The sequence below is a fragment of the Agelaius phoeniceus genome, chromosome 5 (genome assembly GCF_051311805.1).
Source record: "Agelaius phoeniceus isolate bAgePho1 chromosome 5, bAgePho1.hap1, whole genome shotgun sequence".
In the NCBI taxonomy this organism is placed as follows: domain Eukaryota; kingdom Metazoa; phylum Chordata; class Aves; order Passeriformes; family Icteridae; genus Agelaius; species Agelaius phoeniceus.
The window spans coordinates 51574345-51601411 of record NC_135269.1 but is presented as its reverse complement, the minus strand read 5'-3'; the positions used below and the strand labels follow the sequence as shown (position 1 = coordinate 51601411).

The window sequence follows — 27067 nt, the reverse complement described above, 5'->3', positions numbered from 1 at the left end:
CCATATTTACTGTAGATGCCAAAAATCTTCAATAAGAAATTATTATGCCATTGGGGGCAGTCTTATTTGCTGCAGGTTAGTCATTAAAAAATATCACTTTCTTCCCTCTGGAAAAATATTTACATTTTCTGGCTGTACATTTGTTTGTTGGTTGGTTTGTTTGTTTGTTTTACTTAAGCAAAATACAGGAGGGATGAAAAACCTTTCTGTCAGTTGTGTTTGAAAATTTTTTAGTGTTAAAGTTCAAGAGCATGATGAGATATTCAAAAGTCTCACAGATTTGATAAGGAGAAATATCCTACTAAATAATTCAAGAGCTGATAGAAACCTTGGCAAAAAACCTGTTTCTGGATCCCTGGAGAGCTTCCAAACTTTGCTTTTTCCCTTAAAATTAAACTTTGATAAAAATGAGTTCATTGCAAGGTTTAATTGTATAATGTGCTCTTTTAGGTGTTTGTTTTCAAAATGTACTCAGTTTTGATATGAAGTCCACCAAGTGTTACTGGGTGTCAGTCTGGGAGCCATTGTCTGCTGTTCCCTAAGATCCAGTTGTTTCATGTCATTCAGAGTGTTGTAGCATCAGAGGCTTGAACTCCATTTTCTTCACAGTGCACATGCTTGTTGAAGCACTCCAATGGTAGTGCTTGGTTTACTCCAAGAAATGGAGGCATCACAGTTGTTTATGTTCGGTTATTTGAAGGTTGAAAAGAAAATGATGTAGTTAAAGACAAGCTAAGAGCTGTTTTATTAGCTGCTGCTGCTGCCATGGAGAAGATCAACCATTATATTCAGCATGTGCATATGAAATACTGCACAGAAGTATCCATGCAGATCTACCTCTGGCATCCCAGGGACACCAGGGAAGAGCAGAAGTTTCCTTGCATGCTGCCTGTGTGCAGGGCTGGGTGCCACAGCGTGGCTTGTCCAGCTGGGACTCCAAAGAGCTCCACTCTCAGGGAGCCAGGTGGCCAGGGAGCCCCTGTCTTCTTTTCCTGTTCACAGGTTCCAAGTGTGTGCAGTGCTGTGTATTTTTACATGGAGACTAACTGCATTTATTCTGTTCTCTCCCCTCTCCTTGTTTTTCTCTTGCACAGCTCAACAAGCAGCAGCTGCAGGTACTGAAGGAGCGTTTCCAGGCCTTTTTGAACGGGGAGACACAAATCGTAGCAGATGAAGCTTTTTGCAATGCTGTGAGGAGCTACTATGAGGTGAGCTGTGTGCTTTGTGCTCTCTGTTATGTTCACAATATGCCTTTTTATGCAGGTACAAGAAAAGTAATTTTAAGTTTCAAAGGCTGTGAACTTCCAAACCTTCTAGAAACTATTTCCTCCTAAACCAGCTTTGCTGTTTTAGAAGTTGAAATCTACTGCCTGAGCACAAGACAGAAACTGAACTGGAAAATATCTACCCTTTTTTAAGAAGGGGAAAAAAATTTGTAAGAGAAGATAAAATGAAAAACCCCTGGTGCTAAAAATCTTCCTGGCAGCACTTGATACCACTAGGCACTGCTATCTTTATCTCCATATGTCCAAGGTAGCTCTTTTAATCAGCACTTTGTAAGTTACCATCCTGAGAAATATGTCTTCAGATTTTTAGTTGCCATGCAGAAGGTTTTGGTGAAGGCCTGCCTGTTGCCTTCCAAAAGAGCAGAAGGTTTCCATGCAGACAGGCCAGCTCTCACAATCTGCTGTGACCTCCCAGGCATGCTCAGTGCCTGCAGCCCCAGTGCAGATCTGTAGGTGAAGTTTTGATTGCCTAAGGACAGGTCCAGTTCCAAACCAGAGGACAGTTCCCTGTCAATTAGCAGCATAGGGCTAGTGAATTAAAGTTACTCTTAGTAAATGTTACTGTGTTTTCATTTTGCATCATCTAAATTCTGACCTGCTCAATGAATCAAAAAGGCTGGATGGTAAACTTCTATGCCCTTTGAGAAATATTCCCTCATATTTCAGCCTACCACTTTTTTTTTTTTCAATATTTAGCTGTATTTTTTGTATATTATTTGTTCATTTTTCCTGTCAGCTATTCTTTGCTGGTGAATAACTTTTTTCTCAAGTAGAAAAAGATGTGATTTATGTCCTAGCTTGGTTTTAGCTACAATAAATTATATTGCACAAGAAAAGAGAGAGGGATGGGCAAATGATTTTCCTTTTGTGCTGAAGTCATGGACTCAGTGTGTAGAAATAGAAATTTGTATAGAAACCATAAAACTCAGTGTGGGTTTCCCATATTATAGCCTGATTAGTGCTGTGGCATTTAAAATTAAGGATTTCCCACAAAAACACTTGTGAAAAGATGGGGATAGGTCTGCAGGTGAAACTAGAATATGAACATTCTCAAGGTACTATTTTAGATGTGTGACCAAATGACAGAAGTGGTTAGTAAGTAATCCATTTTTCTGTATAGGCAATGAGGAAGTTAAGGCTGGGAGGAAGGACAGTTTGGAAGATGGTGCAGGGCAAGGCTGAGCTACTTAGCGGCCCAGCAATAGGTTTCAGAGTAGGGGAATGTCTCAAGTCACTGAACAGAGGGTAGAAGTGAAAAGGACTTAAAGGTTCATTCTTTAGCACATTGTGTAAAAAGCTTGATGTGTTAGAGGAAGTAGTCTGCTCTTAGGAAAGGATGTGGTCGTGAATAAAAATTTGAAAATAAATGTCTAAACAGTAACTGTTCTGTTAAGATTTACTTCATGCTTTTTTAATGAAATTTTTTAGACATGTTGAGAACTGTTTTTTAGCATATCTGCTCTTGCAGTGAAAGGCTGTGCATAATAATCTAAGATAGCCTTGTAAAATGAAAGGCTCAAATTTTCCAGCTATTTTCAGACATTCACCATTTTGAATTAAATGTTTTGGGTGTCCAGTTTCAAACAGAGAATTCCAAAGCATTACTGTCAAGGATATAATGATAACAAAGGCTTCATCCTATGTTAGTATACCATCATCTAACATACCAGCTGTAATTTCAGTCTTTTTTTTTTTTCTTTATCCCAGCCTCCCAATTCCATTTTGCATTCTTTCCACAGACTTCCTTTCAGACTTGCACAACCCTTTCCAGCTGTGCAGTTGGAGTCAGCATTTGCTAGTGATTTTTAATTTCTTTTCAGGTTTGTAGTAGATAGTTACCAGTAGATTTAATGGCCAATGCAGTGGTGGAATCCAGCTGGAGATTTAGTTCAAGTTACTGCTCCTCTTTAATGCATTTTAATCAAATTTTATGGATCTGATCACATATTCTCATCTTTACTTGTATGTGTCTCTTGTGCTTTTTTCCTTATCTTTGCTACCCATTGGTTGAAAATATTAGTTTCTGTTACTTCTTCGTGTGCTCTGTTGATGCTGGGCTTTGGTGCTTTCTCCTCTCTATGTCTACCACATATGGTCCATCACATCTTCCATGTGGTGATGTTTGTTAGTACTTTGAATTATGGGCATCTTCCTTGTTTCTGTCATACAGCATCTTACAAACTTCTGTGTTAATTTCCTTATACTTTAGTTGCTCACCTGCAGTTTAATTTTACCTGATAAGGCAGGAAAGAAATATGTGGTCTGCCCAGTAATTATTTTATTCTGAAAATTATTAACTTGCCTTTAATCCTATGCAGTAGGCATGGTTTGAGAGTTGTTATAATATTGTTTGCAAATGCAGAGTTTATTCATTACTGTAGTTGATTTTCTACTTTAACTTTGAATGTGAAAGAGAAGGTCTGCTTTGGGGATGTGACACAAATTCTGTATCAGTAGTTGCAGGTGTTTTCACTGTAATCTGTAATTAATGAGTTTGTTCAGACTGTGTCCTCTTAAGAATCTTAACAAAAAGCTCCAAGGATTTAGGAACTTATTATTGCTAAGTCTTTGATTTACTTTTTTTATGAATATTTTCATAAAGAGAAATTTGTTTGCTAAATAAATAAATATGAATTTCAGCATTAATTTCACTAGGCTCTAAGTCCTGCTCCTGTGTCAGAACCACTTGGGAACTTTACACCAGTCAAGTTTTTTGCCTTATTTCCTCCACTATGTCTTTTCCAATGCTGCTGTTGTTTTTAAGATTATATATGAATAATCTGGCATCAGTTTTCATTTATCATAAAAATGTAGTAGAAAAAAATTCATATTCATAGGAAAAGTTACATAAATTCTTCTTTAACTCTCCAGAAAAGGTTATTTTCATGATCTGTGTAATCTCCTTCTAGGATCCCACCACATTTTCTGAAAGTCTCACTGAAATTTAGCATCTTTCTTTTTTGTATACATGAAAGTATGATTATCTTGTTTTTCTCTTCGGTCTCAGTTTAGAGAAGGTATGGAAATGTTTACTCTTTCTGAAATCCTTCTCTCAGAATTAACATAAGATTTTATTTTTCTGTGTGTGGAAAATTCCATTAAAGACAGACATTGAGCCAGATTCTAATCAGTAGAACATCAGATGCTAGTGCTGCTTTTCAGATAAAGAGAAAAATTCAATCATATGGCAATTTTTTATGAGTAATTATATTGAACACACTGCTTAGTATAAAATTAAGTGAGAAAGTGACTTATGAAATGAAATCCTTTTTTTGCTTAATTCAACCCTGTATTTAAAAACTTGTTTGTGAAATAATAGGTAATCTTTCATTCATCAATTCTTGCGTGCTCTTGCACTGAGGTTGGAAAATGCTGTTGGGCAGAGCCCTGAGAGATTTATTCACCACCTTTGATATACTTACCTCTAATAGGTATGCATCTACCTTGGGCTAAACTCACAGTGCTAATCCTTTATTCTTGAATGCATGCAGTCTTAGATATCAGTAAAATGGGTGCAAAGAACTGTAATGAATATTTGAAATACTTTTTCAATATTGTAATGATTGCAAGTTCTCAGGTTTTTAACTCTGCTTAAAGCAATGTGGAGCTGCAAGAAGTACTCCATACTGGTGTTTTTCCTATTTTGCTGTTCCATTTTAAATATGTGGTTCTAAGCCATGATTACTTCATGCTGCTTAAATCTGAATGTTAAATGCAGGATCTGTAACACTTAGTACTGTGGGGTGTTTGGGAATTTAAAATCAGACTTTGTTCGACTGTACCAGTTTGCCTGTGATACAAAGATCCTATTTAACATACTTTCTGTTTAAATTGAGGGGATTTGTGTACACAAACCTAGGTGTTAGTTTGGCACTGCCAGGCCACCAATAATGAACTGAAAGTAGAAAACAAATTAAATAAAAAAATAAGAAAAAGAAGAGGACCCATATCATAGAATCATAGAATGATTTGAGTGGGAAGGGACTCTATAAAGATCATATATTCCAATCTGCCTGCCACAGGCAGGGACATCTTTCACTAGATCATCCAACCTGACTTTGAGGGCTTCCAGCAATGGGGCATCTAAAAATTCTCTGGACAATCTGTCCTTGTGTTTAACCACCCTTATCATAAAAATTTCTTCTTACATCCAACCCAAATCTACCCTTAACAGCTTTCTAAATGGTGAAAGAAAGCCTTTCCCTTCCTTCATACCAGTGTGCATAAGTGGCATCTTTCATCTTCTGCAGGAAGTGAGCCAAGTGTCCTACAATTACCAAGCTCCTTTCATACCAAATCCTGAACTGCTAATGCAAATCCTTGCATGTATCCTTAGAAAAGCTTGAATTGTGTTCATGAGAGCCTTTTTATATGGAGACCTTAAATGATTTATTACTCTGTAAAAAAAGTTGAGGTGTTTCTGTAGAGAAAGGAGTGAAACGATGCTATTTCTACCTGTGGTTATGGAAAACTTGGTCTGAAAATTTTTTGCATGGGCAGAAGGATCTCACTGATGAAATGCAAAAAAGGAACTAGCTTTCTGGACTAAATGGTGCTTTGGTTGCTTTTACAATTTTATTTTTACTATCAGCAATTTTAGGCACACCATTTTTATTCAAGGCAACAAAAGGCATAGTTGATCCTGATGAATGTTTCAGACATGAGGATGACACCTAAAGGAAACAGAAAGCATTCATTAGAATCAAAACATAGTACACACAAAATAAATAATAATTAAATGTTTGAACATTCAGTTTTTGTATTACTGAGATAAAAGAATGGAATCAGTAGATTAACCCTTTATTTCAATACATTAAGCTGGTAAGTGTAGAAGATAACAGTTTCAGAGCGTAAATTCACTGCTGTCTGCTTTCATTTTTTAAAAAGTCATAACTGGCACATACATGTATTTAAGGATGTGGGCTTTTTGCTCTGTTCAGGTTCTCTTCAAAAATCAGCCTACTACACCAGCATGGGATTTATGGTTGGTACAGTCTCATTTGGAGAAGCTGTTTCAAAAGGATGGTTTTTTATATTAACATCAGGATAATCTTGTAGTTTGCCTTGTGAGGATGCCTTTCAACACCAGATACATTTGTAGTTGCAATCTATTAGCACTTCCACAGTTTCCTTCCAGTTGCTTGAAAACATGGTCAGTGTAATATTCTATGGGTTCTGTTATTTTAGCTGTTAGAACTGGTGTAGGCCAGTTCTTTGAAAAGCTTCTTAGAAATTTTAGGGCACCCCTGGGAAAGATGCATAACACAGGTTTATTTAGGTCATCTGCTTTGTTAAAGAAGCTCTAATGCCTTCAGTGTTTTGGATCACCAACCACAATTTGGCATGTAATGGAGATTGTCTCACTGTTAGCAGTCTAATTATTTTCCTGAAAGAAGTGAGGAGGAGATAAGATGCAAAAATTTAAAACGTGCTTTGCATGATCTGGACCCCTTCACACTAAGGAGAGACCTGATAGAGTGGAACTGCAGGGTTTGTGATGTGCAGCTTTCTCTTGAGAGTGCTGTTGTGTTGCTGCTGCATGGAAAGTGTATCGGTGCTGAAATCCACAAAGTCCCTTGCTTTACACATAGCTACCTGTAACTATTCTTTGTGTTTCCAGACTGGAACTTCCCTTTTCACTCTCACCTGTATGGTGTCAGAGAGGCTGTACACCTGCACAGAAACATACAGCTACCACTGAAACTGTGCTTGTCCAGTCTCTCTGCACACTGGTATTTGTGGATGATCACTATTCCTTTGAGGATGCAATAAGGTTTCCATATTAGCATGGTTGTAAAAGACCTGTATTTCAAACTTTTAAATTAGGTAGGTGGTTGATGGATAGAGTTTAGTGCATTAGTTATACCAGTCCTTTGATTTGAATGTGCTGAAAGGAAGACAGAAAGGAATGGATGTAGATTAAAAATTTTTCCAGTAATGTATCCATTTTTATTCTTTGGTGATTGTTGTTGTCCCAGGCAAAGAAGGATGCCTTGTGCATCTGACACTACACTGCAGGGGTAATTAGTGTTGGGTAGTGAGGTATGTCCACTGTAGTAAGCATTATGTGATGTTAGCTACTTGTTAATTGATAAATTCTGAATGTCTATTAATCTGAACAAACCAATTAGAAAACCAGCAATGGCCCTCACTGTTACACAACAGTGAATTTGGTTCTGCTTTGCTTAATTGTTTTTTTCCCTAATCTCAGTTCTGTTTTACTCAGTCTCAGAGGAAAATAAAACTTATCTGAACCTTGGTTTTGCAATTAACAGCGAGTTGCACTGAGACATACGCTATACATGTTTTTGTTCATGCTGTCTTCTGGGCAACTAAAGGCAGTGGGGATTTTTTCAGCTAGCCTGATACGGGGAAAAATTGTGACAGTTCAACATCCCATATGCCAAAATCTTGCAGGAGATACTAACATTTTATTCTGTGGGGTTTTTTTAAATTTGAAAATTATTATGTGGAACAATTTTTCTTTCATTTCATCTATGAAAGGGTGACAACTCCTGATATTTTTAAGTTATCCTTCCTGCTACCTTTTCCAGGTCTCAGCACAGAGCCCTTAAAGTCCTCTGGATGTGGAAATAATATCACAAAATATTTCATTGGAGTTATGTTAATGCCAATGAATTTTCTTTTGTGCCTTTATATCGTGACATCTGTGTGTCACAATTCCATCCAACAATATCTCAGGGAATCTCCAAATCATTGTGGAATAACAGGACACTTTTTTCCTCCCTTTAGCAGTTAAACAGAAATTCAGCCATGAATGAATTTCTGTCTCTGTGACCAGAGAGAGGTGTGTAATTTCACCTTAACAGTACACTTGAAGTATCTCAATACAATTGAAAATTCTTATAAGATACTTATGGACTCCATTTAAGCCAAAGTTATTCCAATCAGGGTCTCTCTGTCTCATAACTCTTTAGGTTCTAGAATTTTTCTCATGTCATTTCTTTAGGCTTCAAGTTTTGATTAGCAATCCACTGCACAAAATTGCTATATTCATCTAACCAATCATTTCACTGAATTGCAAAAAACTCCTATCTAATTGATTTCTCAATCTTAAACACACACAAAAAAAATCCCCAAAACCTCCACAAAAAAAACCCAAACCAAACCAAACAAATCAACCAACCAAACACCCAAAACCCAACCCATTCAACAAAGAAGCAGTAAAGGAGGAAACCTCTTGTTTTCCTGCACCATCAGACTGAATTTTTAGGACTGGTATTTACTCTGTATATTGTTTTGCTTGCTCTTGGATTTCTAGAAGGTGGGATAAATAACTTTTGTTTGCATGTTTTAATTGAACCTCTCTGTTACTATTTTACTTTGTGTTAGAAAGCTTTTCCCATCAAATCCTTAGAGCTGTGCGACTTCTCAAAATCTTTTAAACATAAAAGTAATATCTTGAAAAAGTGCTGTTAATGGTGAATTCTTAATCTCTATGTAAACCAAGCTAGAGAAGGCATGGAAGTAAGGGCTAAAAAAAGTCAGCAAATGTATGGCTGAAATCCAGAGATCAGTAAATGAGAAGTGAGGCTTTAAATTCTCACTGATCTCTCTCAACTCCATTTCAGATCTGTTCTGATACTAATTTCAAAAGCAACAACAAATTCTTATATCCTGAGAAATGTAAAGGCAGAACACAGACAGTGATTATGTAAATATTTTCTGAATGATTTTTTTTCAAGTATTGCTTGATTTACATTTCCCACCATGGGGTATTTCTGAAAAGCTATATTGGAAAACAAGATTCTTCTCAAGCTTTTCTTTGCTTAAGTTTTAGAGATGCTTTTTCTATTTCATGTTGCCTTAAAAAAGCTATCCTCACTGAGCAAGCAAAAGGTTTCTTCAAAGTTAAATGCAGGCATAAAGTTTCTATGCACCCAAGATTCTCAACAAGAAACAACATTATCTTAAACAGAGCATACTAGGAGAAACAGATTACTGAGTCTGTTCCAGTTACTGAATGTCTTCTTCAAGCATTGCTAGTGAACAGTAACTACCTCATTAAGGAAACTTTCTTTCCACTCGGCCTTGCCATTAAACCATTTCTCCTAATTTCCTCATTCAGATTTTCCTATTAACTTAAAGTCATTGCTTTCATTTAGGGTCATTGCTTAGCTTGCTTTGTTTTAAATTTGAAGTGTGCAATCCCTTCTTTTACTGAATTATCATTTTATATAAATGTGTCTGTCTTATACCTCCTTAGCCAAACAAAAATACTGAGCAAATTGCATATTCTTAATCTGTAGTATATAATTTCATATCAGGCATTTATTATGGTCCCTCTTTGGACCTTTCACTTTCTTCTTTCTCATGGTGGCAAACACAGCCCCAAATCCTGGTGTGGTTCTGATACTTTGTACTGCTTTATATTTTACTCTGCAGTTCCTCTCAGCAAGGTAGTGATGGTCCTTGCAGAAGTGAGTGATCAGAAGGGATTAGAATTTTAAGAATAATTTAAAGGAAGAAGAATATGTCTGCAGGTGTTTTGAGCACGTGTTTAGGGCAGCTGGTCCCTGAGCTACCCTGTCTGTACCTCAGTTAGCTTGTCAGAGCTGGCTTCTGTCTGTCTGCTTGCCAGTGTGTGGTCACAGAGATGTGCTCCAGCATTCAGAGTCCCACACAGCCTGCCTGCTTGCACAATTGCCAGTGACTGGCACGATTATTAAAGACCATGCTGCTGGTTGTTTGGTTGTTTGTTTTTTTTTTTTTTTCCTTATGAAATAGTCAAAAGATGCAGTTCTGCATCTGTACTTAGATCCATATGGTCCTAGATGTGCATATGACTTGATTTCTCTGGACATCTTTGTGCTTCCTGATATCTTAACACCTGATGCCAGAGTAACTGTTAAGATGCTCACCATGCTACTGGTGCAGCACTGCCCAGCCAGAAAGTTGCAAATGGGTGCTTGGAACTTAGGAGCATCACTTTACTTTCAGCATTTCCCCTCAGCTTGAATGTCAGCATGCTGGTTGGCAACCCAGAATGAGAAAATGAATAATCTCCTGGGGATGAGCCTTGATATTTTTGTTTTATTTAAGTTTTCTGTTCTTAGCGTACTTTTCGGAAACTAGGAAGGTTTTCCTTTGAGAGCAGCAGGCATCCTTTGTTTCCATGTGTTTGTTTCTCTGTAATTTTCTGTGATAAATATGCTTCATGAATAATATGTTTTTCTGTTCCTTGGATGTGGGTACTCCTGCAGCAGAGCCTTCCAAGTCTAAGAGTAAGAAGTATATTAATCAGAGATGCACTTTGAATTTAAAGGAAATCCAAACTTTTCTCAAATCTTTATTCCTGATCAGCATAAAATTAGTCACAAACACTCATCTCCCTTTTTTGAGTCTATTCACTTGCAAGTCTTCTGTAATCTTTCTTTGAACATGAGCAATAAAAGGAGTACACCTTTGTCAGTTTATTTATTAAATTACAGCTTGTTTATTTCTTTTTCTTTTGGTTTATTTATTCTCCTTGGTTTGTTTATGTCCAGACAATCTGGAATGCTGTGGTAGAAATCTGTGGACAAATTACAAGAATCAGTATCCAAATACTACCCCTTCACTGTTTTACTGGTTGTCTCTGAATGCAATTCAGTTTTTAATGCTTTCAAGAGTGTTTCCTTTACAAGTAGTTAAATTACCTGGAAGCAAAAGGAAACAAAGCAGATCTAAGTGTCTAGTTCTGTACTGTTTTTTGCAGTGTTGTAATGAGCTGTGACACATGCATTGTAATCAGTAGTACTGAAATGCCCACTGAAGCCTCTTTGGCTTTACTCTCTTGTCATATCTTATACCTTCCTTCAGGGCAGTAGTGCAGAAGTCTTTTATTTGAGATAAATCTGCCAATTAGAAAATATCCTTAATTTCTTTCTTCAGATAAGTAATTTTGTAATTTTAAAGTTTAATCTTTCATAATGGAAAGCAAGTTACCTTTTTTCCTTGGCTTTTGATCATTTTTAGCTCAATAAAACTTATCAGGAAGCTACGAAAAAAAAGCCCAAAACAAAACAGCCAAATCATTTAAAAAACTTGATTTTAAAAAAAGGCAATGAGCAAGTTTCCCAAACTTAGTAACATTTGAGCAGCGATACTGTGTCAGATCAAAATTCAAGATACTCAGAATCCTTTGGCAGACAGTGCCAAATCAAAGGAGATTCCTGATGAAAAAATACCAGGGCAGGAGAGGCTCGTGCAAGGATTTCCAGGAGTGTCTTCTTCAATTCTAGTCATCAGGGCTCAGGGAGATCTGCCTGTGCACATTTCCATCACTGGTAACTGCATAAGGCAATTAACCAGGTCTCCACTTTTGTCTTTCAACAGCAGGAAGAGCTTGTGGTTACTGTATTTGTATTCCTTGCAGGCACTTCTGTGTCTGAAAAATGAGCCTTGCATCAGTTGTTAAAATGCTACCTTTTCTCATTTCTCAGAAGTTTGTTTTTGGGAAGGCATATGGGTGACGTTTTAGAAGCCCTGTTGTCTTATCTCCCTCCACAATCATTTCCTCCAATGTAGTAAGGAAATGTAAGTAAAAGTGGTTTTAGTTGCTGTCTGACATTTTTTCTATGCTTGTATTTGGAGGGGACAATAGAGAAGTAATCTTAAAATTCAGACATTTCTTCTGACAGTGGCATACTGTCCTAAAAATTTTACAGATGTTCAATTGTGGAAAGACAAGTAAGCTGGTCCTTGGGACTCCAGTAACTGATATAAGTTATGTAACTGGAGAAAAAAGTTGTTTTGAAACACCAATTCTGACCTGAGACTTACAGCAGTAATCACTGATTAATTGTAAATGATCTCTGTTGCCTGATTCCAGCTTTCAGCCTTCTGACTGTGCTTCAGATACGCTGCAAATACAATTGAGAAAATGAAACAAGGGAACAAAAGGAAGTGATGTGTTCCATTTATCTTCCTCTGTTTCACTGCATGCTTTGAGCTGATGAGTCTTCTGTGCCTTAATTCTGGCAAGGGGCTCAGAGGGGAAGAAGAAGGAGTGTGTCTCATAGTGTGCTGGGAATCCACAGCCTCACCATGGCAGTGCAGCTCACTGTGATGCTTTTAGCTCTTTTTCCCCCTTGGACTACTGAGCACAACCATCAAGGCTCACTGGGAAGTAAGCTAAGGCTTTCATCCTTCTACATGAAAGAGATTTACCACTTTTCTAATCCAACTAGCAGTGAGTACTGCTTCAGAAAGTCAATTTCTGCTGATGGTGAACTGATCAGAAAGGAAGAGGTAAAATGTCCTTCTTCCCTACTTGGGTTCTCCTGATGCTGCCATTATGCTACTCTAAAATGTACTTACAGCTCATTGTGTCCAGCACTGGTGTTGAACTTCAAAGCTAAGATTGAAAGGAAGGGTAGGCCCAAGTCCACACCAATCACAGGCCCTGAAGAGAAGATGAGCAACAAACCAAGAGAAATAAAAGACCATAACAAGGGAGTAACAAGTTTCTCACTGTTTGAGGACTGATCTTTAAACACACAGGACATGGTAGCGGCCATGGGCCCAGATATGTACGGATGCTAAAGTCCTTTTTTTGGAAACCTCTGAAACAAAAGTTGAGATGTCACCCCATGATCTACTTGAAAAGAATTCTCCTGGAAATATGCCTTGTTTCCGATACTGAGCAAGGAAGCTCTTCTACATTTGAGAATGAGCCCAGAGTGAGTATGTAGCTTTTGTTTCCTTGGCAGTTTTACAGAGATGGGTCTGAGAACTGCAGGTGGGCTGCATCCCTCCAATGTGCAGCCTGATCATCATGACCCAGCAGGTGTGCAGGTTGCATCTGACTGCATTCTGTAGGCCCATGGGGACTGAATTGTCTGCCAGCATTATAAGACAGTTTGATGATGCAGAGGTCAGTCTTCTATCACCAAAAATGGCATCAAGAAAAGAAAAATTTACATGTGAGAGATGCTATAACTATTTTAAGACTGTCTGTGGAACAAAGATAAGGCCTTCTTGAACAGGAGTCACTGAGAAATTTCCAAGCAGTTGGAGGGGAAGATAATTTAGCTTGTGAAATGCAGATTTCTGTTCTACCATTGACTCTGAGAATAACTGTGTGTATGCTATGAATGGAAAAGGGAGTTTTAAACAAGTTTTTGTCTTTGCACAGGCCTCTGGTACTAGACAATAACTTTACTGAGGCAGCCAGCACCCCAAAACCCGCTCTTGTTGCAAGTTCTTAATAATGTTGAATTAGATCTATTACAAAATGAATTATTTATTTGATACACAAATTTAACAGACATAAGACTTTAGCAGATGACTTACTACCCAGGATAAGCACACACTGCTAGTAGATAAACAATACAGCACAATTGAGGTACTTGTATTACAGCTAGCAAAGCTGTACAGATTAGGATTCTATGTATTTTACCATCCACTTGCTGATAGGAGGTACAGATGATCCTTCCTCTCAGTTTCCAGAAAAGTATCCAGGGACATGCATCCAAACTTTTTGGGAAAAGCCCTGCACATTTCCAGGGAGTGTGTAGGAAGGTTCTGTCTCTGATAATTTGTCTAGCTTTTATATGGTAAAGCAGTGACTTTCACTCAATGATATTTAAATTTCCTTTCTGTCTACATCTGCTCTCCAGACCAACCTATTTATTCTCACCTGGGGGTTCCAGAGATAACCCCCTGTCAGGTTATCTCATCCATATACAACTGCTGAATGTGTTGGTAGAGAAGGGAAGGGGGGAGGAATGTCCTGCCACAGTGCATCACTGCAGAATCAGAGAATCACATTGATCACTATGGATGTCTTCAGGCTTAGCATTGTTTTATGGCTCTTGATCTGAATATGCATAGTAATTTCTCCTGACTCAAGTATGAAGACTTGCAGGGGCTGTACACTTCACAGTAATTATCTCTTTAAACCTGATTTTGTCTACTGAAAGGAAAGGTGTGTCTGTCTTTTCCTAAAGTGACACAGAAGGCAAATGCTCCTTCCAAAATGTTCATGTTTAATCATAACAAAGTTGAATAAGTTATCCTGAAGGACTGAAAAATTTGTAGGTAAATAGCATGTGGTACAGGGACTAAAATAACTGAACTAGTGAAGGAATGAGACTATGAGACTTTTTTTTAGAAGTAGGTAAGCCCTGTGTGTGTCTGAACCCAGACCTGATTCTTTGAAAAAATAATAGTGAATACTGGTGGCAGGGGAGTCTGCAGAGCACGAGCAGGCATGGACTGAAAGCTGTGTGCAGTGTGAACGGTAATAAGATGTCCTTTTTATTACTGTTTGTTTAGAGAGGGGGAAAAGCCTTTTTTACTGAAAGCTCTGAAAAGTACTGAAAAATACTCTGAGATTAACAGTGTAGAAAATGTTCCTTACTATAGTCTGCAAATTTAATTTTTGGCAATGGTCTTAATTTGCTTGTTAGCCTAAGTTAGAAGAGATGTTAATGAATGTTAAGTTCTTGCTGTTGAACTGTCAGAAAAGGTTATGGTAAAACAGCAGTGTGAACATGTTAGCAGCTTTTGTTAAAGACTGTTCCCTTTCCACTAAACTGACTTTGACCAGGAGTTGGTGATTTGAAAAGGAGGTCTATTTTTCCCTGTCAAAGTATTGTTACAGCTAGTGTAATGACAGTCTCTGAGTTGGAGTTTGTTACCTTCAGCACCAAAAGACCCTTGATACTCCTGCTAAAGCAGCCCTGCTACATTTTTATCTCCTTGTTCTTGGAGTAGAGAAGGATAGCAGAAAGGTCTCCTGCACCAGCTGCATGTTCAGGTCCATTGCTTTGTTTGAGGAAATGCCCAAGAGTTCAGTGTCCAGAATTCTTTTGCTGGATACCAGTGCAAATACTGAATAATATTTATTAGACTATTTGAACTAATGGAAGCATTTAGCTCAGTCTTCGTTGATTCTTGAAAACATTTATTTGTTTGCCTTTAAAACACATTTCTAAATTTTGCAAATCTGTGATCATGAAACAGTTGCTGTTCTGGTTGAAATCAACTGGAGACATAAGCCTGCTGCAGTTCAGAGATTTAGAATGAGTACAAAATAGCTAACTTAAATAACTATGGTAAGGGGTGAGAGCGTGTGTGTGCAGAGGTGTGTTGGATTTTTGGGCGGGGTCTCTCTTTACTTTGTTCATTAACTGAGAAAGCTTTGTGGTGAAGGTAGGTGCAGTGGGTCTGGAATATACAGAAGCTTAAAATGGAAGTCAGAAAAAGTCACAAAATTATACTTCTGAAGGTGATTTCTGTAAAATGTTCTTGGTGCTTGTAATTCACATGTTGCTGTGTGATGAGATCCAGCTGGTACCTGTCAGCATGATCATGGGTCAGACAGATGTCCTAAGCATGACCCTTCAGTGAAATAAAATGCAGTCCTGAAAAACAACTACAAAGAAGGCTGTTTACATTTAAAATTCAGCACACATTTAGCTAATTAATAGAGCTTCAGCAAGGGACTCATCACATTACAGCCTTCAGAAATTTATTTAATCTGGACTAGAGCAGCATATCAGGCTACATTTTGTAGAAATGCTACGGTTCTGGTGCTCACATTTGGATTGACAGGTCTGTTTAAATTAGAAATCCCCCTCAATTTGTTACATCTGTGCCAGGTTTCAACATGTCCGGTCCAAGCCCAAGAATCAGCTTTCTGCCTTACATTGAAGTTTGGAGTTCCTGAAAAATAAGGAGACACAGTGTTTTAAAAAGCAGGATTTAAACAGATTTTCCCAGTGATTATCCGTTCAGATGAAGGGTGAATAATGGACCAAAACTTGGTGGGAATTCTATGTGCATAAAATATCCTGAGTTGGACAGGACCCACAAGGATCACCCAGTCCAGCTCCTGCCCTGCCCAGCACCATCCCCAGGGGTCACACCATGTGCTGAGAGCATTGCCCAAACGCTTCTTGAGCTCTGTCAGGCTGGTGCTGTGACCACTGCCCTGGGGAGCCTGTTCAGTGCCCAAACACCCTCTGGGTGAAGAACCTTTTTCTAACATCCAACCTAAACCTCCCTGACAGAGCTTCAGGCCATTCCCTTGGGTTCTGTCACTGGTAACTACAGGGAAGAGATCAGTGCCTGCCCCTCCTCTTCCCCTCATGAAGAAGTTAAAACTGCAGTGAGGTTTCCCCTCATTTTCCTCTTCTTCAGGCTGAACAGACCAAGTGACCTCAGTTGTTTCTCAAGGGTTTCCCCTCAAGGCCCTTCACCATCTTCACTGCTGTCCTTTGGATGCTCTCCAATAGCTAATATCTTTCTAAAAGCACCCAAAAGTGCACACTATTATTTACAGTTCTAGCATATAAGTGTGTAGTTAAAAAATAAACTGCTGGTGCTGCCTTGCTTTCTGTGGGGGCTGGGCTTGATAATCAAATTCATCATCTGCAATACAGACCCAGTGAACTTGGATGGCAACGAGCAAGAGGTTGCCATAAGCAGAGCTGAATGTTTGTTTTTCAAATTTGCATAACTAATTGACAGCTTATTAGGAAAGCTGAAAGCTAAAGGCAGGAAAACTAATTGGTTACAGCAGAGGAAAATTATTGTTACAGCATTTGGGTACTGGGGATGCTTAAGCCACATTAAAAAATTATCTTTCAGGGGGGCAGATGGAGCAGTCTGTCAGGAGGCCTCAGAAATAAGTTTCAGCTGAGTTTGTTCATATTGCCAAATTGTTTCATTCCATGGCTGTTCTTCTGCAGCACACTGCCTGACTGCTACAGCCATGGCCAGAGCAACAATAAATCTTGTTCCTTGTTCTGGTTTTCTTCTCTGGGAGCTCCACTTGTCCTGTTTCTGCATCTCCATGCCATGCTGGATGGCTGTGCTATTCACCTGCGTGGGGCCTGATGGGCAGGAGTGCTGACCATATGGGTGATGCTGGCTGGGCTGTGAGCTCCTCAGCTGGTCTGAGACTGCAGCCATGGGCAAGGCACCCAGTGCTGCTTCCCAGGGCTCCTCTGTCTGCCAGCAGCATCCTGAGCCACACTTCTGGGAGAGAAACTTTGGTGAGGGCACTGTGGACTGTATTACACCCACTGACAAACAGGATAACCAAGTGTAGAGAAGGAAAGGATGTGTCCAGCCTCAAAGAAAACATGTAAAAAGCAAACAGCCTTGCCTGCCAAAACATCTACCTCAAACACCCTAAAATTAAAAAAGTGTTAATTATGTTAAAATAGTTCTAATCATATATGGCTTGTGGCCATGATGAATGCACAGTCTTAAAGAGAAGAAATACAGAAAAATTAGCTTCAGAGGTAGAAGAAATCATGCTGTCTGCTGATTTATGTTTGAGAGTGGGAGAAACTTGCTTCTTAATTTCTGATGTACGGAGGGGAAAGTTAAGGAAAAATTATTTTTAGGTGGCTTTGACTGGAGATTTCATGTAGCTGGTTGTAAAATACCATCAGATCTTTTTAGGGCTTCTTGCACTGATTTTTCATATAGGACTTCTAAGGAATATCTTTTGGGTCATGTAAAAATAGGACTTAGAGAGTAGAATTTCCATGGCAGCATTCTGAAGCTCATCCTGCCTCTTTAGCTGGCCCTGTGCCTTGTGCTGGGAGCATTTCAGTATGTTCTTGAGGAAAATGTTGTGAGGAGGAGGAGGTTTGTTAAGAACTAGCTAAAGTTTAGACAGCCAGAGGGCTGTATGAAAAAGATGGGCATTATCTAAGCCAGAAATGGACTGGGCTGATGGAAATTGGAAAAAGATTGTACCAGATTTTTTAAAACCAACTACAGGAGAAAGCAATAACTTTAAAATAATGCATTGTTTATAAATGAAATCATAACATCCTATCTTAGGCAAAATAGGAAAAAAGTCTGTAAAAACCCCCAATAAATAGGAAAAAGCAATTTAAAGAAATGTCACTTAAGCAGAGCATGTATATTAAAAGCTGAAACCAGTAATCCAAGTGAGTAGTTGTACAAATGGTTCTCATTTGAAGGATGCAGATATCTTCAGGTGCAGCATATTTTCAGATGGCAGGAACCACAACTATGATCTGTAGAGAGCAAGTGATAACTGTGCAGAAGGAAGACTACTCAAGAAAGAAAACAAACCCATAATTTTTCTGCATGAATCACAGAGCAGTCAGGGTTGGAAGGGACCTCTGGAGATCATCTAGTCCAAACCTCCTGCCAAGGTAGAGCCCCTTGTAGCAGGTGACAAAGAAACCTGTACAGTGGATTTTGGATGTCTCCAGAAGGGCAGATTCCATGACCTTCCGGAGCAGCCTGTTCCAGTGCTCTGCTATCCATGGTGTGAAGTCTTATGTTGAGGTGGAACTTCTGTTTTAGTTTGTGGCCTTTGCTCCTCATGTCACTGGGCACTGGTGAAAAGACTAAACAAACCCTGCCTCCCACAAGTCTTTCCTCATGAGAGAGATGCTCCAGTCCCCAGATCATCTTTGTGGCCTCTGCAGGACCCACTCTGGTGGTTCCTTGTCTTTCCTGTGCTGAGGAGCCCAGAACTGGACCCAGCCCTCCAGGTGTGGCCTCACTGGGGCTGAGTAGAGGGGCAGGATCACCTCCTTCAGCCTGCTGGCCACACTCTTCCCAGTGCACTCCAGGATATCAAACTGTAATGATTTGTAATGATGTTAATTGCTGTCTATTGCTACATTTGTTCCATCTCCAGAAAGGGATGTAGCAGAAGTAAAAGAGCCATAGAAAAGAACATCATATATGTGTGTGTGTGTATATGTGTGTGTGTGCCTGTACATTTGTATATTTATGTGTATATATTTTTTATTTATATGTAAACCAGAGTGCAGATTATAAAGACACTTGAGCAAGGCTGCTGGAGTAAATGCAACTACTCTCACAGTTTCTGAAGCAAAGGAAAATTGCTAAAGTTCCTGAAGCTTAAGAAACTGTTAAGATACTCTGGGTAGGAGGGGGAAAATGGATGTGAAAAATTAGGAGCAGTTTAATAAGAGTTGATTGCCTACAAACTGTAGTTGCAAATGTGTTGGATAAAAGCAACCATATCCACGAGGAAGGAGAGCCTGCAATTAAACTGAGTGTAAAACATCTGTAACTGGTAACAATCAGTATAACAGAGAATATATTCAGTGTAGGAGATTGATAAGAGAAACATTCATAGGGGGCAGCAGAGAAGAGAAATTCTGTAGCTCCCAAGACCAAGATGCATGCTCTCTGCCTCTGATTCAGCACTTCTTGTAGTTCATGAAAGAAAAAAAAGAGTTATATAAATTAAAATTACAAGGGTGTTACTCAGCATCTTTTCTAACTTATATCTACAACTTCTATCAAACTAGCTTCAGTCTGGCAAAAGGAGAGACAATTTTAGCTATATGTCTTGTTATCACAAGGAAAAAAATACTATACCAGTAATTAATATGACAGTCATATTGTCCAAATGCTTACCTCTTTGGGTAGACCTTCATATGAGATGGTTGCTTGGAACCTTTAAGAATAGAATAGCTACAGCCTTGATGTATTAGTTAAATATAAGCTAAATTTCCCTTATCAGACTTCACATATGGTAACTGAGTCAAATTCCTTGCTCAGAAGGTTAAATATTTGTTTTCTAAAGATGTAAACAAGCTCATGTTAAGCTCGTGAGCAGTTTCTGACTTTAGGAACTACAATAGAAATAGCTTCTCCAGAGCTTTTATCTATTTTTCTGTCTAGTCTATTGGCATTTTATCTTCTTTGAGGCTTCTCTCCAGTGATTTGTTCAAGCTTGTGTTTATGTATTTTAAATTAATTTGTTGCTGGTTAAAGCAGATTACCATGCCTTAGAGGAGGAACTAAGAATAAAGACTGCTTCGTCCCAGGTGAATGTTGTAATTAACATTAATCCTGAGAGCCAACGTCCCATGTCTCAGCTGTATTAGGAAGATGGAGAAGGCTCCTTGACTGAGGAAAGTCAGTCTCCTCATTGATGGAGAATTTGTTCTTTAGAGAACAGGAGATGCAGTTTTCATTCTCCCAACCTCTATCACCTCACACTGTGAAGGAAGTGGCTTCTTGCCTGTGTCTCAGTTAAAATATTTGACCATTTCTCTCCAGGACTGTGAGGCAAGTTAGGTCAGCCAGCTTGATGCTTGACAGTGGAGCTCTGGAGAGAAATAGGATCTTTAGATACCATCCCTTTTGTCTGTGTTTAGACATCTGTGAGCCCTGTAATGTTATGCCAAACCTTCTGGCACAATGCTTTTAGCATGTGGAGGCACCTAGGCCTGGAATTTCCGCTGCATGGTAAATTCCTACCAGCAGAGCTGCAGGGTTCTTCTGAGGTCTGTCCCTGAGTTTTCCCAGCTCCTTGCATTATAAAGGGCTTTTGATGTCTGTATGCCACAACTACTTAAATAATTGTTGGTTTAAATAAATGGAAAGAGTGAAGTGGTTTTTAGGATGTGTATGTAAATGCTTTCAAATACAGTGGTTTAAGAATTCATTTAAGGAGACTGTAGTGAAAACTGCCCATGGGAGGATTTCTTTCCCCCCCATTTCACTGTCCCCACTGCATAACCAAGCTGTGAGTCAGGTTTGTCAACTCATAGAGAGATAGGGCAGGTTGTTTCGATGATCCATTTTTTTGTTAATTTTCAGCTGGATCAGCTCCTTGATTTATATGACTGAGTCATGGAATGGAGATAATCAGCAGATTTGAGTCAGGTGCCAGATAGCCACTGAACACTTGATGAGAAATTTGGGCAGGAGGTGTTGGCTGCCTTTGGGTGGCTGCCAGTCTCTGATTGTCAGAAGCATTTTTGCTCAAGACTACTTCTTTTTCCTAGCATTTTAATAATTTGCAGGGGAAATTGAATGATGATATTATTGACTTTGTTAGATGTCATTATTTAGGTGACAGAGCTGGTGTTAATGCACACACAATAATTCAAATTTCATCAATGAAAGAACTTTAATGGTAATATGGAAAATAATTTGACTATGCTTCTTCACCTTTTTTCCAGCATTCTGTAGCAGATTAAAACTTTGTACACAGATGGCAATTTTCTTTTTTGGTATAAGATGATGACCTCCTCCAAGCCCTCTCCATTCTTTTTCACTTTTAGATATGGATAATCATTATTCTGTTGTGACATGTGAAGAAGCTTTAATAGTATTTTCTTCATATAGTGCGTGGCTCATAATTGTTACATAAAAACACAAAGTGAAGTGCACCCAATTAAACACCTGCAGGATTAAAATAGGATAAATCAGGAGAGAAGCCACCTCTGTGTGGTTGGGGTACACATCTGTGGTACATTTCTTTTCTAGTCCTATTTGCACAAATTAGAAAACGTAACTTTTTTCTGTCACTGTCCCCAGAGTTCTCAACTAGATAACATGAGAAAAACTGAACTATTGTCTTCTGATCCCCACTGAGATATCAGAAGATGTTACCTAAAAAGATGAGGAAGTCAATAATAGTTCCATTGTGTTTTAGATTGATAGCATTGATCTCTATGACTGTGTTGGAATCAGAAGTTCATATTGTTTATATAGCATTTATGTAAAGTCTCTGTGGTATTATGGATTGTTTTGAAGTTGTCTCCAATCCTTCAGGTTTTTCTGCTTTAAATAAAGCTGCAGAATGGAAGTCCAGCCTGAGGTTCAGGATATAAAACTATAAAACTAAAACAAACCAACCAATAACCACTAAATGAAGTGTAGCATAATATCTAGAAAGTGCAAGCAAATTAGGGTTCCTAAGTTACTTCTGGGCTGGAACCATGCCATATATATGTATATAACAAAACCACCTTTTTTCCCCTCACATTTTGACTTCCTTACCCATTAACTCAATGGGCATAAGGTAGAAAAATGGGTGCTGTTCATAAACAGTGTTTCTGATGAAGAAAACAGTGCAGGGAGGGTTCTTTTGATGAAGAAAACAGTGTGTCCAGTTTAACACCTTTGCTCAGTTTAGTGTTAGTTCTGACTATGTCTGGGTAGCCATGAGAAAGGGGCCTTGGCCATGTTTCAGTGTCTGCTGCACATGGAGTCAGGGGAGACCTTGGATGAGTGGAAGATGAATCTTCTTAGATATCTCCTAGAAATATTCCAGCATGGAGCATTCCCAGTCTTATAGGCTATAGAGAGGAAAATTAAGGGTTAAAAAGGTAGCATCTTGCTTTTAATTAAGTACTGAAAAATATTGCTAGCTAGCATGAACCTTTATTTGAAATAAAGCTAAAATCTGGTTAAATTTCAGTGTAAATCTGTTTCTGTTGCTGGTATTGAGACCTAACTGCCTTTTCTGAAGTTTTAATTTAGGCTTTTTCAAATCTAGAAGTGGCTGCTTAGCTTGGCGTTTTTTCATTCTTGATGTCAGTCATTCTTTGCGTCCCAAAAGATCAAAGCTTGTGCATGACAGTGAAGTTTTCCTGCCTCTTGACAATGTGTTTATGAACCTGCCTCTATGATGATTCCACTGCCAGTTTCTTACTTGATGACATTGCAGCTCTACTTGTTTCCGGATTGCACAGCTGAAGCTGAACTTTGCTGTGTGCCTGGAAGCGCCAGAGTTTTCGGTATGATTTAATGCAGGCAGATTACAAATGCAGCCTGCCAAAACGTATAACAACTTGAGATGTTGAGCTTGGCTCTGTCAGCATGTGAAGAAGTGCCTGCCAAAACCAATGGGATGTGCTGGGCGTGAACGAGGGCAGTTCCAACGAACGAGGGCAGCTGATGCCAAGGCAGCATTCTGGTGTTTGCTGTAACTTCCGTACGTCTCGTAGGTGTGAGCATCTTCCTAGCTGTGGCTGCTCCACGAGCACGTGCTCAGGGATGTGCAGAGCTGCTGCACAGCTTTGCTCCATTGTGCCAAGCTTTGTGGTTCGAATCTGACAGTCTTCTAAAAACCCTTTTGTCCTTGACTTGAAAATAGAGTTCATTTTTTTGGTCTGGTTGGGCAGATGCGTACTGACTTTGCGACTGCAGCAAGTATTAGACTTACCTTCCAATAGTGTGTTTCTTGTTAGGGTTTTTTCCTTTTCTTAATCTTTGCCCCTTACATGTTCAAATTCTCTAGCCTTTTGCCTGTTTGGTGTTTTATGGGGTAAATTCTTAGTGTGAGAGTGAAATAATCTGAATTTCACTGAATCGAGCCATGAATTCTGAAATAACACCATAATACAAACTCATAAGTACACACTTACTGCTTCTATTGTAAAAGATTTTTTTCAGTATTTAAATAGTGATCATGATAAATATGCAAATTCTACAGTAAATTAACTTGTCAGTAATACTAAGTATGTTGAAAGGTGCAATCATTTGTAGAAGTGCCCATGATAAGGAGGTTGTTTCTAGCTGTCATAAAATTTATGATTAAAATAAAAAACCTTTAGGGATTATTCTGGGCTCTTCGGACCATCAAATTAGAAAATCTGTGTTAGAAGATGACAGAAGGCTCTTGGTATGAGTAATATGTTTCAGAAGTTGGCAGATGAATAGTGCAAATGTTTCCAAATAGCCTGATGCAAAATTGAGTTACTTTTTTATAAAAAACTACTTAGATCAGTGTAAGTCTGCTGCCTAGATAAGTGGGAAATATGTTTTGAGAATAGTCTAAAAGAAGCTGTAATAAAAATGAAAATTCTTATGCATTAGTGGAATTATGACTAGAAATTGAGTGGAATGACAGTACAAAGATTAAAATTAGAAGAATTTGCGATCAGACTTTGGCTTTGCAGTGTTCAGGTTTTGGCCCTATGGGTGACAAGAGATGTGTGGTCTTCTCTCTGGGCATTAAAAGTGCATTATGATGTTGACTAATAGGCTAGTCACAATAACCAAATAACTTAAGCTTTATCTTGGTGTAAGTAGAGCTGGTTTTCCAGCAGCAGGGTAATGTTTGCTTGCTAATTGCATTTGACTTGCAAACCATTTGCATTTCTTGCCAAAGCTCTTGACTGGCTTAGCTTGAAAACATTTTGAAATATAGGTGCTACTGTCATTTAAGAGACAAAGCTTAAAAATAAGCATACTTTCCTGTACATTTCTGGTTTATTGAAACTGGAGCCCATAATTGGAGAAAAGAAAAAGAAGTGAAGTCCTGTTGGGGTGAATTTGAAACAGACTGGGCACACACTGGAGAAAGGAGAAGTTTTTAACATCATGTTGGTATTGTTTTTTTAATTTCTTTTTCCATCCTCAGCTCTCCACACTGTTCTTGTTGCTGGGAGCTTTGAAGCAAAAAAAGTTCAGGACTTTGGGGGGTTATTTTGGGAGGAGCCCTCTATTGTAAGAGCTCTGTGAAGAATTTTTTTCCTGTTTCTATGTGTAACTGTTCAACAAAACTCTGTAGGATCTTGAATTACACTGGGTAGATAACTAGAGTTTGTCCCTTAGTACACAACCGTAGTTACCTCTAGGCAAGAGGTTCCTCTGATTGTAATAATTGCAGACTGCCCCATTAATTGCAAACAAAGTTTCATAGATTGTTCTGCTCTCATCAGCAGCTCCCTTGGAAGCCCAGGAGAGAAAGGCATGTTTGTGGAAATGCTGAGGGAGGAGGATAAAGGCATATGGACAATGTCTTCCCCATCGTCCCAGGCTGGGTGCAGATTTTCTTACCTCATTCGTTTGGACTTCAGGCATAACCTGAGCAGTATGGAGGTCAGGAGGAGCAGGAACTTGACAGGCAGCAGTTGTTCCTGTTAGAGGTAGAGGCAATATCTGGCTGGTGTGGCTGTAGAGAAGAACTCACTTTTTGTGTCTTAAGTTAAATTTAAAACACAAAATAAAATAAAGTTAAATCTTTGCCATAGAATACTATTAGCAAGGCAAAATAGTTGATGATTGTGTAAAATTATTTATAAATAAATAAAGAAGAAATCGAAGGTGTTTCTGATGTGAGATGATATCTTGAACAGTAATCTTTAAAGTGGTCTAGAGAATGTTGAAGTATAGTGAATTAATATTTTCTAAAACTTAAGTACTCTAAAGAGAGAGTAAACTATGACTAAGAAACCTCAAAGTTACCATTAAAGCTATTTGGACCTTGACATATAATTGGAATTCATAAAAATAGTCCAACTTGTAAAAGTTTGCATTCTGCATGCTAAAATCTAGAGGGATTAAACAGCAGACCAACTGTTCATTAATCTTCCCATTGAAGCATTGCTTTCTGAAGTGCAGCCAGCTGGGTGATTATTAAATCTAAGGAAGGATTTAAGATTTAGAATGCATTTTGAAGCTCTTTTTGTGTATTATAACTTTGCTGCCGACACCATGAATTGATCACCCTTGTGAAAAATTAAGCAAGGAAAATATATTGTTGTTTTTTGACACACAAAGATTACACTTAATAAAGCTGGAGGGAGAGAATGTATTTATGATAAAGGCTGTTTTTTTAAGAAAGTTGTATTGGAATAAAAATATTTGTAAGACTACAGTTAGCAGCTAAATCTGACATGCCAATGGCTTAGTGTCTGCCAGCCCCAAATATCCTTTATAACTTTCTGAAATAGAAATGCATTCTAATGAGTGATGAGATGGTGCTGCTGTTGAGAAATGTCCACACAAGTAATAATCCATTCTAAGTGCTAAGACATAAAAAACAATTCCCCAAGTATTCCTATTTTCATGATGCATTGTCCCTGCCTGCATTTGCACTTATATTCCATTGTTCTTTTCTTCCTCTTAGAACAGGAGCACTTTGAAGTACAGATTGTCCTTTGGGAGAAGCAGGGAAGCAGTTTTTGTAACACCAGATACATTCTCATCACAAAACTAGTATTATCTATCACGTCAGCTTGCAGTTCAACTCAGCTGTGTTGTTCCATCCCATTTCTCCCCAAATGATTCAAAGCCTACTTCTGTTGTGACTGTTTAGAACTTCTGGAAGGCGCTCGCACCGCTTGCCTTGGGATGTTTTGTAAAAGTCTGGACAATGAATCTTTGCAAGCTTCTCTGTCCTCATTGTGGCAAGTGAGCTTCCTCTAGGAGGGCTTCAAAGCAGAGCCTGCATGAAGAGCTCTGGGCTGTCCTCTGGAGCAGTGTGCCCTTGCCCAGCATTTGGAAAGGGGTCTAAAATGGGTGAATTTCATAGGTAAACATGGGTAGTAGGACAGTTTGTACTCCTTTCATCTTCTAGATTACATCTCTTTATCTACTTGACTCCAGTCAGGCAGTTCCAGATACCTGTGGCAGTTGTCACCTTCTTTTCTCCTCTTCAGCCTTTGTTCTTACTTCCCATATTTTAGTAATGATGGAATTATTTTTTAAGCAGTTGTATTAAACTATCCTAGCAGCTGTTGGGTCATGCAGGAGGCAAAAGGTTCAAGCAGCCTTTTCTATTTGGTTTTGGGATGCAAAGTACACAGCTGTGATTCTTTCTCATAGATCTTTTGCTCTGCCACTTCTGTACACTACATCTAATTCTCAAGAATACTGTTAAAACTATGTCACCCTTCATGGGGTACAAAAGAAGTTTTTCCTTAGATGGAAAGTGAGTGCATTTTCCCATGTGTCTATTTCCCCTAAATCCTGGGGATCACAGTAGGAGAAAGGTGCCATACTGGTAGATAGGACATCATCAGGAAGCCTTCAGAGGCTTTAGAGGGTCTACTCTTGTCCTTGTTTTCCAGTGAGTACCCAAGTTTTGCAGTATTTGCAGTGTGTCAGTTCTTTTCCACTTTCCTTAGGCCACAGAGTGAAGTCAGTGCTTTAACCTTTCTCCCCACCCAACAGTGGCCTTTATACTCCACTGAAAAAATAAGCCACTAAAATGAATTAGTACAGGGAAAGAAAGTGGCAGGTTATTTGCTTAAGTTGTCAGTTTGCTGGCACTT

The 27067-nt window shown here is 38.7% G+C and overlaps 1 protein-coding gene across 9 annotated transcripts in view; it reads left to right on the top strand.

Moving 5' to 3' along the window:
• The window catches only part of CADPS2 (calcium dependent secretion activator 2), a 284388-nt gene that overhangs the window by 55050 nt on the left and 202271 nt on the right, over window positions 1–27067 (top strand). For all 9 annotated transcript variants that reach the window (XM_077179002.1, XM_077179003.1, XM_077178999.1 and 6 more), the window contains exon 2: window positions 1095–1208. In XM_077179002.1, the coding sequence (XP_077035117.1) occupies window positions 1095–1208 (114 nt within the window). The remainder of the gene's footprint in view (window positions 1–1094; window positions 1209–27067) is intronic.